Source organism: Leucopleurus acutus (genome assembly GCF_964270905.1).
Source record: "Leucopleurus acutus genome assembly, chromosome: 6".
NCBI lineage: Eukaryota > Metazoa > Chordata > Mammalia > Artiodactyla > Delphinidae > Leucopleurus > Leucopleurus acutus.
This window is the reverse complement of record NC_139149.1, coordinates 53,003,068-53,020,757: the sequence shown is the minus strand read 5'-3', so window position 1 is coordinate 53,020,757 and position 17,690 is coordinate 53,003,068. Positions and strand designations below refer to the sequence as shown.

At 37.9% G+C, this 17,690-nt stretch overlaps 1 protein-coding gene across 1 annotated transcript in view; it reads left to right on the top strand.

Annotated features, from left to right (window-relative positions):
- TTC21B (tetratricopeptide repeat domain 21B) overlaps window positions 1–17,690 on the top strand; it is an 86,567-nt gene that overhangs the window by 45,024 nt on the left and 23,853 nt on the right. The window contains exons 20-22 of the mRNA XM_082841513.1: window positions 2,696–2,884; window positions 7,331–7,441; window positions 8,378–8,459. Of these exons, the coding sequence (XP_082697639.1) occupies window positions 2,696–2,884; window positions 7,331–7,441; window positions 8,378–8,459 (382 nt within the window). The remainder of the gene's footprint in view (window positions 1–2,695; window positions 2,885–7,330; window positions 7,442–8,377; window positions 8,460–17,690) is intronic.

The following is a 17,690-nucleotide window of genomic DNA, read 5'->3' as shown; positions in this document are numbered from 1 at the left end:
GTACAATACAAACAATTTGAATTTGAATATAGAATTACAATACAACTCAAATAGTGTAATCAAAGTGTTTGATATTTTAAATTCATTTATTCAGCAACCATTTATTGAGCTTAATTCTCCACATTATGGAACTTGGGAGTTGCATCATAATATTTTTGCATAGTTGCTAAACATGAAATACGTTTCGGACTTCCGAAATAACTCCACATTTCTTCATCCCTCTCTGTCATCTTTTAGCCTTATCTATTATTATCTTTTAGCCCAGACTCCTCCTAACTGATCCCCATCCTCTTATTGAACAATAGAGGTGAAAATCATGGGATCCATCTTCAAATATGTTCACCATGATAGGAGCTTGAAATTTTTGTTGAATGGCTGAAAGGAAATCATAGATTATTTTAATTGTTTAATTGCAGGAACAGTTAAAGGAAAAATCACTTTAGTATAGGCATTATCTTTTCTGTGAAAACAAAATCTAAACTAGAAATAAAAAACCTGTGTGCCATAAAACACTAACAATTTTAGGACATTATAACTTGATATAGTTTTAATTAATATGTACAGATTATACTTGTGTTTGCTTCCTTCACTCAGCGTTCATTTGTATGGATTTTTCCAGTATAGCTCCATCTTCATATAAAAAGTAATGTGATATTCTGATTTTATTGGCATATTTTGCTTTGATGTGGTCTTCGGTAAGATACAATAAGGCTATTGAAATAAAAAGGGAAAATTAAGAATTCTTTGAAATAAGATGTTTATATATATACTCTCTTCTACCCAAGGGTTTGATGGAATTTAGAAGAATATTATAATAAAGGAAGGGGGAGGGAAAAGTAATGGTGTTGACAGATCAGGGTTAATATGCTTACTGTAAAAGACCATGAAATTTATTTCTGATAAAAGCAAGGAAAAGTATAGGGAATGGTATCAATTCTTCAAGAAAATTTTATTCTATGTGAAAATGTTTTTTAATGATTATTATATATACTTAGAGAAATTGAGCATTGTTTTATGATACCTTTAATAAAAAATGAAAAAAACTTTTGCTCAAGATCCACCCCCTCCCAACCCCCCAATTATTTACCTTTAAGAAAATTGCAAGGTATCACAAAGCCTAACTTATAAAGGTTTTTCTCTAGGAAGTTAAGCTCATGAGGTCCACCTATTTGTTGACATTTAGAGATTTAGTTGATGCAGAGATAAAACTCACTGTCTAGAGAAAGAAGTGCATATCTTTTAACCTAGTGCAACCATATAATTTATCATTCAAGCCAGAATACTTCTGAGAAAGAAAGAATTAATAATTAAGCTGGCACAATAGGTATAAAAGGGTACTGCCCCTATTTAGACCAGTTGTTTCAGAGTTCTTTGTGAGTGTGTGTGTGCGTGCACATATGCAAAACCGTGCACACTGGTACATGCATAATATAAAACATCAAATACACAAACGTGCACATACCTCTATACTTATAAACACATTAATATAACCAAAATTAAAATTTCATGAAACAGTGTTAACCTTTACCACATGCTATATATACAGTATTTTTTAATCCTTTCTCTTTCATTTCCAAAAGAATGCTTATCATGATACCCTAAAATATTATGACCTGTGGTTCCCCAAAATAATCAGCTTTAGACCATCTTCATCGAATACCAGTTGTCAACCAACGTTTTGACAGGAGTCCCCAGAAGGGCTTGTTGTGTGTAGCATAATGTATGGCAGATGGTGGGCATTTATTGTTCATTAAATGAATGCATGAATGCATGAGTGAATGATCAGCTCAAAGTTAAAGTTTATTGTAAAGGCCTAACGCCTAGGAGTTCTCTGTCACTTGTTAAAGGAAGGTCTCGATGTTTCAGAAACGAGACTTGTGGGTGGGAAGGCTGATACTCCTCCAATTTAGCAAATTACTCTACATTCTTAGTCTGAGGAAGGCCCCTACCTCCTTAGGAGTGTCTGTGCATAGTGTGGGACCAGGTATATACACCATCAATTGGTTAGGCATTTCCTTATCATCAGACATTTGGGTTGCTTCCAGATTTGTTTTTGTTTTGTTTTGTTGTTGTTGTTGTTTTGTTTTTACAACAGGCCATTTTTTTTTTAATAACAAATAACATGTTTCCTTTTTTCCTTCTAGTGATGTCCTTAATACCTTCCCAAGGATGAAACAGCTTAGTTCAATAGTGTGTTAATTTTAGGGAGTTAGTATGTTTTACGAGGGTGCTCCCCAGAAAGACAGGACTGATTTATATGCCATTGACAATATGTGGATGTACTTACTCCCTGAAACATGCCAGTATTTGATTCAATAACTTTTAGATACTATTTTATTAACTTAATAAACATTTACAGTTTTCATTTTTTTAATTACAACATGTAGACATCTTTTCTAAATATTTGTTTCATGGTTGCATTTTCTCTTAGTGAGTTTCCTGTGCATATTCTTATAACAGTGGGAAAAGATTCAGTACTTTCATAGCATTTTAGTTGCAAAGATAAGTGCATACTGGCTTATTTGCAAACAAGTACCTTTTTAAAACCTCAGTTAAGACATTTTCTTTGGATCAGGCTTTGTTAGATTGAGGGCCATTAATGCTTAAATAAATCTGTAAAATTATGCTACATGTGAGTTACTGAGCATTGTTTAATTTCTTTTAAAAATTCCTTTTTATCCTTATATTTTTCTAGGCTCGAGAATTACAAGCTCGGGTACTAAAACGTGTTCAGATGGAACAGCCAGATGCAGTTCCTGCACAGAAACATTTAGCAGCTGAAATTTGTGCAGAGATTGCAAAACATTCTGTTGCTCAGCGAGACTATGAAAAAGCAATTAAATTTTATAGAGAGGCTCTTGTTCATTGTGAAACAGATAATAAGGTCAGTACTTTTATCAAATTTTAAGCACCTTATATTCCAGATGTCATCTAATTTCCCCAAATGTAAACTTCTTAACAGCTTATTTATAAAGATTTGAAAAGAAATGTAATAAAAATGCAAGTTAAAATATTAATATTGGTTTCAGAAATACTTCAAAATACATTATGCCTTAATAATGTTAGTCTAAAATTATTATGAAGTGATATAAAGTAAATCTGTAAGCTCTTTTTACATTCATCTGTGTTTTAATAATTACTTTAAAACAATTCTCAAATTCAAATAAATATCTGAATCTAGAGGATTCGATTCAGTTTACTAAACAGCTATTGTATTTTCATTGCTGTTTGGTGCTGGATATACAAAAGCAACTAGATTGAATCTCTTAACTTCAAATGGCACAGCGTGAGAATAAATGTAAAGATAATATTAGTGTAGAAAACTTATATACATGGCCAGTTTAATTTTTTTGAAAATTTTATTTTATTTTAATTATATTGGAGTGTATAGTTGATTTACAATGTTGTATTAGTTTCAGGTATACAGCAAAGTGATTCAGTTATACATATACATATATTAATTCTTTATCAGATTCTTTTCTCATATAGGTTATCACAGAATGTTGAGTAGAGTTCCCTGTGCTATGCTATGTAGGTCCTTGTTGGTCCTTGTTGGTTACCTGTCTTGTGTATAGTAGTGTGTATATGTTAATCCCAAACTCCTGATTTATCCCTCCCCCACCACGTTTCCCCTTTGGTAACCATAAGTTTGTTTTCAATATCTGTGATATTTCTGTTTGGTAAATAAGTTCATTTGTTTCATTTTTAAAAAATTAGAGTCCACATGTGAGTGATATCATATGATATTTGTTTTTCTCTTTCTGACTTACTTCACTTAGTATGATAATCTCAAGGTCCATCCATGCTGCTGCAAATGGGATTATTTCATTATTTTAATAGCTGAGTAGTACTCCATTGTGTATATGTACCACATCTTCTTTATCCGTTCCTCTGTCGATGGACATTTAGGTTGCTTCCATGTCTTGGCTATTGTAAACAGTGCTGCAGTGAACAGTGAGATGCATGTATCATTTCGAATTATGGTTTTCTCTGGATATACACCCAGAAATGTGATTGCTGGATCATACAATAGTTCTATTTTTAGTTTTTTTCTGAGGAAACTCCATACTGTTCTCCATAGTGGTTGTACCAATTTACATTCCCACAAACAGACCCTTTCCAGCATCTGTTTCTGTTTGTAGACTCTTTGATGATGGCCATTCTGACCAGTTTGAGGTGATAACTCATTGTGGTTTTGATTTGCGTTTCTCTAATGATTAGTGACGTTGAGCATCTTCTCACGTGCTTTTTGGCCGTCTGTATGTCTTTGGAGAAATGTCTAGATCTTTTGCCCATTTTTTGGTTCGGTTGTTTGCTTTTTTAACGTTGAGCTGCATGAGCTGTTTGTAAATTTTGGAGGTTAATCCCTTGTCATTTGCATTGTTTGCAAATATTTTCTCCCATTCCGTGGGTTGTCTTTTTGTTTATGGTTTCCTTTGCTGTGCAGACGCTTTTAAGTTTAATTCGGTCCCATCTGTTTTTGGGGTTTTTTTTCCATTACTCTAGGAGGTGAATCCGAAAAGATATTGCTGCAATCTATGTCAGAGAATGTTCTGCCTATGTTTTCCTCTAAGAGTTTTATAGTGTCTGGACTTACATGTAGGTCTTTGATCCATTTTGAGTTTATTTTTGTGTATGGTGTTAGAGAATGTTGTAATTTCATTCATTTACATGTAGCTGTCCAGTTTTCCCAGCACAATTTATTGAAGAGACTGTCTTTTCTCCATTGCATAGTCTTCACTCCTTTGTTGTAGATTAATTGACCATAGGGGTGTGGGTTTATTTCTGGGCATTCTATCCTGTTCCATGGATCTATATTTCTGTTTTTGGGCCAGTAACATACTGTTTTGATGACTGTAGATTTATAGAATAGTCTGAAGTCAGGGAGCCTGATTCCTCCAGCTCTGTTTTTCTTTCTGAAGATTGCTTTGGCTATTTGGGGTCTTTTGTGTCTCTGTACAAATTAAAAATTTTTTGTTCTAGGTCTGTGAAAAATGCCATTGGTAATCTGCTAGGGATTGCAGTGAATCTGTCGATTGCCTTGGGGCGTATAGTCATTGTGACAGTATTGATTCTTCCAATCCAAGAACATGTTATATCTTTCCATCTGTTTGTGTCATCACTGATTGCTTTCATTGGTGTCTTTTGCCTCCTTAGGTAGGTTTATTCCTAGGTATTTTATTCTTTTTGATCTGATGGTAAATGGGATTGTTTCTTTAATTTCTCTTTCTGATCTTTCGTTGTTAGTGTGTAGGAATGCAAGAGATTTCTGTGTATTAAATTTTGTATCCTGCAACTTTACTGATTCCATTGACGGGCTCTAGTAGTTTTCTGGTAGCATCTTAAGCATTTTCTATGTATAGTATCATCATGTCATCTGGAAACAGTGACAGTTTTACTCCTTCTTTGCCAATTTGGATTCCTTTTATTTCTTTTTCTTCTCTGATTGCATGGCTAGGACTTCCAAAACTATGTTGAATAAGAGTGGCAAGAGGGGACATCCTTGTCTTGTTCCTGATCTTAGAGGAAATGCTTTCAGCTTTTCACCTTTGAGTATGATGTTAGCTGTAGGTTTGTCATATATGGTGTATATTATGTTGAGGTATGTTCCCTCTATTCCTACTTTCTATAGAGTTTTTATCATAAATCGGTGTTGAATTTTGTCAAAAGCTTTTTCTGCATCTATTGAGATGATGATATGGTTTTTATTCAGTTTGTTGATATGGTATATCACACTGATTGATCTGCAGATACTGAAGAATCCTTACATCCCTGGGATAAATCCCACTTGATCATGGTGTATGATCCTTTTAATGTATTGTTGGATTTGGCTTGCCAGTATTTTGTTGAGTGTTTTTGAGTCTGTGTTCATCAGTAATATTGGCCTGTAGTTTTCTTTTCTTCTGGTATCTCTGTCTGGTTTGGGTATCAGGATGATGGTGGCCTCATAAAATGAGTTTGGGAGTGTTCCTTCCTCTGCAGTATTTTGGAATACTTTCAGAAGGATAGGTATTAACTCTTCTCTAAATGTTTGGTAGAATTTACCTGTGAAGTCATCTGGTGTTGCAGTTTTGTTTGTTGGAAGTTTTTTTTAATCACAATTTCAGTACTTGTGATTGGTCTGTTCATATTTGCAATTTCTTCCTGATTCAGTATTGGGAGATTGTACCTTTCTAAGAATTTGTCATTTCTTCCAGGTTGTCCATTTTGTTGGCATATAGTTGCTTGTAGTGTCTCTTACGATCCTTTGTATTTCTGTGGTGTCCGTTGTAACTTCTCCGTTTTCATTTCTAATTTTATTGATTCTTGCCCTCTCCCTTTTTTTCTTGAAGAGTCTGGCTAAAGGTTTATCAATTTTGTTTATGTTTTCAGAGAACTAGCTTTTAGTTTCATTGATCTTTTCTATTTTTTTTAGTCTCTATTTCATTTATTTCTGCTCTGATCTTTATGACTTCTTTCCGTCTACTAACTTTGGGTTTTCTTTGTTTTTCTTTCTCTAGTTGCTTTAGGTGTAAGGTTAGGTTGTTGATTTGAGAGTTGTCTTGTTTCCTGAGGTAGGATTGTATTTCTGTAAACTTCTCTTAGAACTGCTTTCTCTGTATCCCATATGTTTTGGATCATGATGTTTTCATTGTCATTTGTCTCTAGGTAATTTTTGATTTCCTCTTTGATTTCTTCAGTGATCCACTGGTTGTCATGGCCAGTTTTATAAACTAAAATGTTATTACTCTCAGATCTTGATAGATGATCAACATTTTAAAACAATACTCTAGTAAATGGCTAAATATTTAAATAAGTGATGTAGAACACGAGACAACCATGTTCTAGAATTTAAAGTTTAAGATTAGACGTTTTGAAATAATACAACTCTTTCAGATGTAAGGCAAAGATAATCTTTATTAAGTCATAACCAAATAGGTACCTTGTTCAGTGGTGACTAAAGTAACTGGAATCATAGTTGTACATCTGGAGCATATCTGCTTCAAGCTTTTTATTTTACAAATGAGGAAACAGGTTTAGAGAGGTAAAGGGCCCCTTCATGGAGAAGCTTGGACTAGAATATAGCTCCTAATTTAAGACCAGTGTTCTTTTCACAATGCTTTGTGTCTCTCTACTTTTCAAGTGAGGCACAGCCTGTTTTTCCTTTTGTTTTTTTCCAGTATAAGAGAAACTAGAGATGAGCAAACCTATAGTTTTCCTGCTTATCATGCTTGGCCTTTTTATTGCAATAACTCTTGGTCAAATAAAGTTTCATCTGTGCCTACACATTGTCCTATTTCACTTTTCATTCCAAACATTTTCTGACTAATCTTGCCCTTCTTCTCTGTAGATAATGCTGGAGCTGGCACGATTATACCTGGCACAAGATGACCCTGACGCCTGCCTGCGGCACTGTGCTCTGCTTCTCCAGAGCGACCAGGACAATGAAGCTGCCACCATGGTTAGTCCAGGAGACTTCACTGCTGTAAAGGCAGTTGTGTTTTATATTTATTCCATGGGGCAGTTTCAAATTTTAACTGATAAAACTAATAGTAGATGAGATGCCTGGCCCATGTTGGCTTTTGGAAGAAATAACACTTTTAACATTATTAGTATATTTTACCAATAAACACCAAGACTCTCTTTATTTTATGAGAATGGTGAACTTAGGTCAGGTTTTTGCTTGCCCTTTTTGGGCCTAGTTAATTTTTCTTTATGCTTGGTCAGGAGGAGTTCATGTGGTAAAGCTATAACTTGCTAAAGACTAACTGTTACCAGTTTCAGTGGCACTTTCTGAGTTACAGAAAAAATTCTTCATGGATCATTTTAAGGTGTGTGTTTATTAAATAGAGTTTTGCTTTTCTTTCTCATTTTTACCTGGGTTGAGGTTTTTGGTAGCTTTTCAAACAGCTACATAGATGACACTTTGTGAGGTTCATTTAATAATTTTACAAATGAGTCACTGTAACTGAAAAGAAATACAAGACCTCTCCGTTTTAAAGCACTTGCCCATTTTAAATTCCTTTGAAATACTTAAGGTTTCAGAACGTTCTGGGTTTTCTTTTAAAATCTTCTCGTTATTTTAGCCAAGTGAGACACAGAGAGTGTGCAGTTCCCTTCAAGTTTCTGTTTCTAGAATAACTACTTGAAACATATTTTATGCTAAAAATACAGTTTTTGCAAACAGAAATGTTTCACATCCTTGGCTATCTTCTGTTATACTGATCTCAGTGCTAATCTGCTTAAGGTGTACTTGACTTTTAAATGGCTCCGTTTTATAAAACTTTGCCCTCCTCATGTTTCTCATATGTGTTTTCATAGCAACCAATCTTGATAGGAATACTATGCTTTGTAAAACATGGGGCAATATTTTTAGAACCAACGTTTACCTTTATAGATGATGGCAGATCTCATGTTCAGAAGACAGGACTACGAACAAGCCGTGTTTCATTTACAGCAGCTTTTAGAACGAAAACCAGGTAAATATCCACTGATCATACCTTCTAATGCAATCAACTCCCTTTCTCTTCTTTTTGGCTGTTAGGCTGCTTATTCCACACCTGCCCTTGAGCAGCTGAAATGGTTATAAGAAAAATGACTGGTCATTAAAGTGACTGGTCTCACTTTAAATCATGACCAGAGACCCCAGATGGGCCCTCAGATTCTGCCTGGCAATCCTACTGTACTTCTCTAATGAATTCACTCACTCCATCCCCCTTTTATACTTTCTCCTCTCCACAAACCTTTGACACCCTTTCCCCTCTCCCCTCTTCTTGTCCTCAGCTAGAAACCTTGCCTCCTACCTCACTGAGAAAACGTGAGCACCTGGAAGAGAAAGTCTCCCTCTTCCTGTCCCCAGGTCCGCCTGCTCCCCAGGTCTGCCACCCCACCTGCAGCAGCTGCTCCCTGTGGGCACTGGATGCCTCCCCTCCCCTCCTGAAGGGCTTTACTTCTGCTGTTCTGTCTCTCCTGTACCATCATCTTCTTCCCAGTCAGCACATAAGTTTGCTGTGACACCTGCCCGCTTTAAAGACATTAGCAGATAAAACCCAGCTCTTAAGTCTCCAGTTACTCTCCCCTTCCAATTACAGCTCCATTTTCCACTGTAGCAAATTTCCTCTGAAGGATTTCTGTCTGCTGTCTTCACTGTCTCCTCCACTCCTGCACTCCAGGGAGGCTGCTTCTGCCGGGTGGCCAGTGCCCTCCATGCTGCCAGACCCAGGTCTGATTCTCAGTTCTCTGCTTTCTGGGCCTGACAATGTACTTAGCACAGCTTACCCCCTCCTTCATGAAAGACGTCCTTGACTTGTCTTCCGGGATGCTGGACTTACCTGGTATTTTCCCAGCTGACCGCTCTGTTTCACCCTCCTTTGTTAGATCTGTCTTCTCTTTATGACCTTTAAATGTCAGAGTGTTGTGGACACCATTTCTCAAACGTTTTCCCCTTTAATACCTTCACTGCTCTAGGTGACTTCATCCAGGCCCCCGGCTTTACGTCCAGTGTCCAGTCCCGACTCATCTACACCACTGCCTATTTGCATTCCCACTCAGCTGCCTAGGAGGCTCTCCAGCTTAACCTGTCCAAAACACAATACTGGATCTTTTCCTTCCCTCCAGATCTACTCCTCCTCTTTTTCTCATTTCAGTAAATGGCATTACCATTTATCCATTTACTCCAGTCCCAAACCTTCTAGTTACCTTTGTCTCATCTTTCTTCTCATATACCACGTCCAGTCTGTCAGCAAATCCCTGTTAGCTCTACCTTCAGAATATGTCTAGAATCCCATCACTTGTACCACCTCTACTGCAGCCACCCTGGTCATTTCTCACACAGATTACTGCAGTATTCTCACAACTCACCTCTGTTTCTACGCCTTGCCTCCAAATAGTTTAGAAACGCTTTCAGCTGAAAGTAGTGGTTACCCTCCCCCCCATACTCTAGTGGCCTAAATAATTATGGCTTTTGTTTTTCTCTTACGTTAAAGAAATTTAAAAGTAGATTGTGCTGGGAATGGCCCAGAGATTCCACGGTATCATCAGGAAGTCTGAGTCCTTCTGTCTTTTTCTTCTACCATCATTAGCCAAACTTCCATTTTAAGTATCACGTCCAAGATGACCGCTGCAGCTCTAGGCATTGATGTTCCTGGATGGGGAAGGTGGAGGTGGGCCAAAGGGCATACCTCCTCAGTGAGTCATCTTTTCTTTCTTTAAAAAAAAAAAAAAAAAACCCTTTCTAGAAGCACCTCTGTAGCTGCAAAACAGAGTGGGAAATGTCATCTTCTAGCTGAACACAGTGCCACGTAGAATAAAATCAGAACTCTGATAGTGAAAAAGGAAGGGACAGTAGATATTAGGTAAGCAACAGCCCAGGCAGGTTAGTTCCTTGAGACTCTCCAGTTGCTCTTCCCTCTTCCTGGAGTATGTTCTGCTTTATTCCACTCAGAACTTTGCTCTCATGCTGCCTCTTCCTGAGGGTGCCCTTCCCCAGCCATCCTATGTCAATAACACCTCATTGCCCTCCATCCTCTTATCCTGTTCTCGGTCCTTTGTTTTATATTGCATTTGTAAAACAAAGCAAAACAAAAATTGTAAATAATAGATCATAAGCATCAAGTGGCCAGGAACTGGGTCTTCACTGCTATGAAGATGTAGAACAGTATCTGGCTAAGTATAAATATTGGATGAATAGAAGAGTGGGAGGAGAAAAGGAAAGAAGGGAGATGGGGTAAAGGGGGAAGGGAAGGGAATGTATGTTACTTACGTGTCAAAGTACTGGCTGAGAAGAGTTTGTGATCTCAGAGGAAGTCCTCGAGCTGTCGTTCAGTTCTTCCGACCCCTATGCCTTGTCTCAGGATGCTGCCATGGGCAGTCAGAGCTGCCTGGGTGGGGCAGCGTGCACACAGAGGTGGGCATGCCTCAAGGAGGGCAGCTCAGAGAACCAGATACACTCGACTTGTTCCGCTTACTAATGCTGTCACTCGCTGAAGGTTTGAATTTATAGAACAGTCCCTTCTGCTTACAAATAAAACATTCCTAATTCCTAGTTAGGGCAAAGATTAGAAGGAAAAAATCTTGTTCTTATGGTGATGTCAACACTTTTAATTTCTTATTATTTTTATCATCTTTTAAGATTGTCTCCCACCTTTGGACTTCCTCAGGTCATGTCGTTTCTCACACTGTCTGCTCCAGCTCATAGTCAGATGTTACTTGAAAGAGTGCTCTTAATTCCTTTAACTTCTTACCTTTTCTGCTTACTCCAAGTCTAAAATATGGGCCATCCTCCCACTTCATTTGCCCAAACCTTACTCATACTTTCTTCAGGCCTAAGTTGTCTTCCTGCCATGGCTTCTCTCTTGGTTTCTATACTCTGTTTTGTCTTTTTTTCCTTCTCTGAACTACTGTTTAAGGTAATGCATGTAATCTTTTCATTCTGACTATCTCAAGCTGTTCCCGTATTGCAGCATTTCCCTCTGAGTCAGTGATCCAACCTGGTTTCTTTAAAAAACAGAACTCTGAATATGTTAAAGCCATTGGTGGCAACAGTGCCCTCGCATGTAAGATTTGAAGAAGCCCCTCATCTGTCACGTGACTTTTGTATCACCCAGGTTACCTGGCCCCAGCACTTTTTCCAAATACATAATAGTGGTGCTCTGGACTGTCTACTTAAAAACAAATATAAAGTGAATTATTTATTTATAAATTCAGTAGAATGACCTAGTACTCCAGAAATACCAAACAACATACAACCACCAGCATCAGGTATATTTCCAGGTACATAGATGGTGCAGAGTAATTGTTTACTGGTTGAATGGCTCAGTGAATGACTGTGAAATACCAAGTTGTTTAAAAATACAAAGTTTTAAGTAAATTTTTATTGTCTATGTGATATTTCGTTTTTAATCTTGCATTCTATGCTTTATTCCTAAAAGGATTTTATAAACTTATCCACTAGTCAATTATTCTAAAATCTGTGCATCTATACTTACTTTGTCATGTGTTATATAGGTCATCCTCAGTAGCACATCTTATACTTTAAGGCTGTGTTTGAGCTTACTTCAGAAATGTACTGTCTAATTTGACTTAACCTAGCTAGTAGAAAATTCTCCATGTAGATCTAATTATTGCTCTCTTGACAGATTACAAACCTTTTCTCTCTCAGAATCTCCAAATCATCCTGAGTTCTCCCCTTCCCTCACACTAATTGGTTAACAAGTCCTATCAGTTCTCTCTGCTGAATAGCTAACTATCACATCCTGTCCATCTTCTCCTAGCCCACCACTCTAATGAAGAACTTTATTACCTCTCACCCGGACTAGAGCAGTTTCCCAGCTGATCTTCCAGCCTCTTGTCTCTTGCTGTGTTCCAGGCCATTGTAGGAACTATCATATTAATTCTAAAAAATCGAAAACTAGCCCTCTGCTTAAAATTTAGGATGACTTTCAGGGTAAAGTCTAAACTACAGCATTATTTTGATAATAATACACCCCAGGATTACCCTTCCATCCGTATTTCTTATCCCTCTTCCTCTACTTCAGCATCTAGCACTCTCCATGCTCTTCTCAGCCCTGTCTTTGCACATGCCACCTGCCCTTGGAATGCCTTTGTCTGCCTAACAAGACTCAAAGTCTGATCCTCTGTGAAACCTCTTCTGCCTCCCCCAGGCAAAGTTAGGAATTCTGTGCATTGTAATTCCATAGCACTTCATGCCTAATCACATCACATTATGGTTTTTCTTGATATTTTCTCACTGTTCATTAATAAACATGAACTAACTTTTCAGAATATAATACATTTTAGCTTCGACAGATTTCTTAAGTGCAGAAATTTGCTTCTGTCAGATTTCATGGTTAACCAAAAGACAAGTTAATGTAATCTAACCTATCAGTGGTAATTATAACTTCAACTAATAATGAATGCATTTCAGTAATATTGTAAGGTGATAATTATTCAAGAAACTGGCCTCCCAAGGTTGACTTTAGATAATATCAGTGATATTATAAATCACACACATTAGCAAAATCATACAAACAATTGGGGGCCAGAAATTTCAACCTTTACTTCCTGTCTAATCCAATTTAGCTTCTAGATTCTGTGGCTTCATTATAGGGTAGTCATCCTAGTTCTTAACAAAATATGTGGCATTATAGATATTACTATTGACGTTTATAGTTTTAAAGCTCTTTCATGCTTTTATTTGGTTTCCATGGCACTCTGAAGGTCAATATTATAATCCTGTTTTAAGAAAGTAAGTGATTCTAGACTCAGAGAATTTGAGTAATGTGCTGGAATTCGCATAAAAGATAAGACCAGTATTTGAATCCTCTTTCTGAAACCATACTCTGATCGCGCTCCTCTCTTTAGTGATACCAGAAGGCAGAACAACATTTTGAAACCCAAGATTATGGGTCAAGAAAGGCAAACGGTGGGGGGGAGCGATCAAGATGGTGGAGTAGTAGAATGTGAAGCTCATCTCCTCCCACGAATGCATCAGAAATACCTCTACATGTGGAATGATTCTCACTGAATATCTACTGCATGCTAGCAGAAGACCTCAGACCTCTGAAAGGGCAAGAAAATCTCCACATAACCGGGTAGGACAAAATTTAAAAGGAAGAAAAAAAGAAAGTGAGAAAGGAATTGGGGATGGGACCTGCTCCCCTGGGAGGGAGCTATGAAAGAGGAAAGGTTCCTGCACCCAGGGAAGTCCCCTGATGGGGAGATCAGCAGGGACAGAGGGGGTGCTTCTGAGCCTCAGAGGAGAATGCAGCAGCCGGTTTGCAGCAGCTAGAATGGAGAGAGACCTGCACAGATGGTCAGTGCCACCACTCTGCACTCCCCAGCCTGAAACACACATCTGCTGGTGCTGGTGGGGGCTGGGTGCTGAACCTCAGGCTTCGGAGATCAGACCCGGGCAGAGGACTGGGGTGGGCTGCATGGAAGCTCCCTGAACAGGCTGGAGTCTGGTGCAGCTGCACCCGCGGGTGTATGCACAAGAAGCCTGGGCTGCCTTAGAGGCCAGGCGCTGTTGTGTGGGTGGTGCGCAAGGGGAGGGGTGGGGCCCGCCATTACAGCTTTTTTTCCTGTGTGAGCTCTCAGGTGGCAAGACACAGCCTGCATGAGCTCCAGAAGCAATTGTGAGCCACCACTGTCCCCTAGGCTTCAGGAGCAACTGTGAGCCACCACTGCCCCTGTACTTTAGGAGTGGTCTCAAGCCACCAACTCCACCCTGCTGGACTCCAGGAGCAGTCGTGAGCCACCTCTGCTCCCGTTGTGTGCGCCAGGGATGCACGTGAGCTGCCACCACTGCTGAAAACCCCACAGCCCAGGCACCAGCTGCTGCATCTGTGCACCCCCTTCAAGGGGATAGTGACCAGCACATACTGAGGAAAGCGGCGACAGGCATCCATACTAAAAACAGCCCTTGCACCAAAAATATTAAACCCACACGAGCTACACAGGGATGCTCCCACATATAAATAGCCCTCCAAGACCACAATAGACAACTGTTTCTCCTAAACTCACAGAATAAGAGAAATATAAATAAAATGAAGAAGCAGAGGAACCACTCCCAGTTAAAAGACCAAGAGAATTCCCCTGAAAGAACAAACAATGAAGCAGATCTCTTCAGTCTAATAGACACCAGTTTCAAAAAGGAGATAATGAAAATACTGAAGGAATTAAGAAACGCTGTCGAAAGAAATGCAGAGTACTGTAAAAAGGAACTAGAAGCTATAAAGAGGAACCAAGAAAAATTAGAAAACTCATTTGTCAAGACAAAGACTGAACTAAAGGCAGTGAATAGCAGAAGAAATAATGCAGAAGAATGAATAAGTGACCTGGAAGATAGAGTAATGGAAATCACCCAATCAGGACAGAAGACAGAAAGCCAAATGAAAAAAAATGAAAACAATATAAGAGATCTATGGGATAATATAAACCATGCAAATTTATGCATAATAGGGATTCCAGGGGGGGAAGAAAGAGAATAGGGGATGGAAAATGCATTTGAAGAAATTATGGCAGAAAACTTCCCAAACCTAAAGAAGGAAACAGATAACCCAGTACAGGAAGCACAGAGGTAGAAAATCATCCACACATAAATATGACATCAAAACCAGCAATCATGAGAAGAGGAGAGTACAAATACAGGATACTGAAAATGCATTTAAAATTAAAAGACCAGCAACTTAAAGCAATCTTATTTATACATAGACTGCTATATCAAAACCTCATGATAGGGACTTCCCTGTGGTGGTACAGTGATTAAGACTTTGCCTTCCAATGCAGGGGGTGCAGGTTTGATCCCTGGTCGGGGAGCTGAGATCCCAGATGCCTTGGGGCCAAAAGATCAAAATATAAAACAGAAGCAATGTAACAAAATTCAATAAAGACTTTAAAATTGGTCCACATCAAAAAATCTTTAAAGAAAAATAAAAACACTTCATGGTAACCACATACTGAAAATCTACAATAGATACACAGAAAAGAAAAAGGAATCCAAACACAGCACTAAAGTTAGTCATCAAATCACAAGAGAAGAGAACAAAAGAGGAAGGGAAGAAAAAAAGACCTACAAAAACAAATCCAAACCAGTTAACAAAATGGTAACAGGACATATATATCGATAATTACCTTAAATGTAAATGAAAGACATAGACTGGCTGAATGTGTACAAAAACAAGACCTGTATATATATGCTGTCTACAAGAGACCCACTTCAGACCTAGAGACACATACAGACTGAAAGTGAGGGGATGGAAGAAGGTATTCCATGCAAATGGAAATTTAAAGAAAGCTGGAGTAGCAATACTCATATCAGACAAAATAGACTTTAAAATAAAGACTGTTACAAGAGACAGAGAAGGACATTACATAATGATCAAGGGATCAATCCAAGAAAAAGATGCAACAATTTTAAATATATATGCACCCACCATAGAAGCACTGCAATGTATAAGGCAAATAGTAACAGCCATAAAAGGAGAAATCGACAGTAACACAATAATAGTGGGGGACTTTAACACCCAACTTTCATCAGTGGACAGATCATCCAGACAAAAAAATCAACAAGGAAACACAGGCCTTAAATGACACATTAGACCAGGTGAACTTATATTTATAGAGCATTACATCCAAAAGCAGCAGAATACACATTCTTCTCAAGTGCACATGGAACATTCTCCAGGACTGATCACATGCTGGGCCTCAAAGCAAGCCGCGGTTAATTTAAGAAAATGGAAATCATATCAAGCATCTTTTCAACCACAATGCTATGAGATTATAAATCAACTACAAGAAAAAACTGTAAGAAACAAAAACACATGGAGCTTAAACAATATGCTACTAAAGAAGCAGTGGATCACTGAAGAAATCAAAGAGGAAATCAAGAAATACCTAGAGACAAATGTCAACAAAAGCACAATGATCCAAAACCTATGGGACACAGAAAAAGCAGTTCTAAGAGAGAAGTTATAGCAATGCAAGCTTACCTCAGGAAACAAGAAAAAGCTCAAATAAACAACCTAACCTTACATCTAAAGCAACTAGAGAAAGAAGAGCAAACAAAACCTAAAGTTAGTAGGAAAGAAATCATAAAGATCAGAGCAGAAATAAATGAAATAGAGTTGAAGAAAACAATAGAAAAGATCAATGAAACTAAAAGATGGTTCTCTGAAAAGATAAACAAAATTGATAAACCTTTAGCCAGACTCATTAAGAAAAAAAGGGAGAGGGTGCAAATCAATAAAATTAGAAATGAAAAAGGAGAAATTACAACAGACACCATAGAAATACAAAGGATCATTAGAGACACTACAAGCAACTATATGCCAACAAAATGGACAACCTGGAAGAAATGATAAACTCTTAGAAAGATACAATCCCCCAATACTGAATCAGGAAGAAATTGCAAATATGAATAGACCAATCACAAGTACTGAAATTGAAGTTGTGATCAAAAAACTTCCAACAAACAAAAGTGCAGGACCAGATGGCTTCACAGGTGAATTCTATCAAACATTTAGAGAAGACTTAACACCTGTCCTTCTGAAAGTATTCCAAAATACTGCAGAGGAAGGAATGCTCCCAAACTCATTTTATGAGGCTGCCATCATCCTGATACCAAAACCAGACAAAGATACTAGAAAAAAAAGAAAACTGCAGGCCTGTATTAGTGATGAACACAGATGCAAAAACACTTAACAAAATACTAGCAAACCAAATCCAAGAATATATTAAAAGGATCATGCACTATGATCAAGTGGGATTTATCGCAGGGATGCAAGCATTTTTCAGTGTCCGCAAATCAGTCAGCATGATAAACCATGTCAACAAACAAGAATAAAAACCATATCATCATCTCAATAAATGCAGAAAAAGCTTTTGACAAAATTCAACACCAATTTATGATAAAAACTCTCCAGAAAGTGGGAATAGAGGGAACATACCTCAACATAAGAAAGGCCATGTATGACAGACCTACAGCTAACATCATACTCAACGTTGAAAAGCTGGAAGCATTTCCTCTAAGATCAGGAACAAGATAAGGATGTCCTCTCTTGCCACTTTTATTCAACATAGTTTTGGAAGTCCTAGCCGTGGCAATCAGAGAAGCAAATTGGAAAAGAAGGAAAACTCACTGTTTCCAGATGACATGATACTCTACATAGAAAATTCTAAAGATGCCACCAGAAAACTACTGGAATCCATCA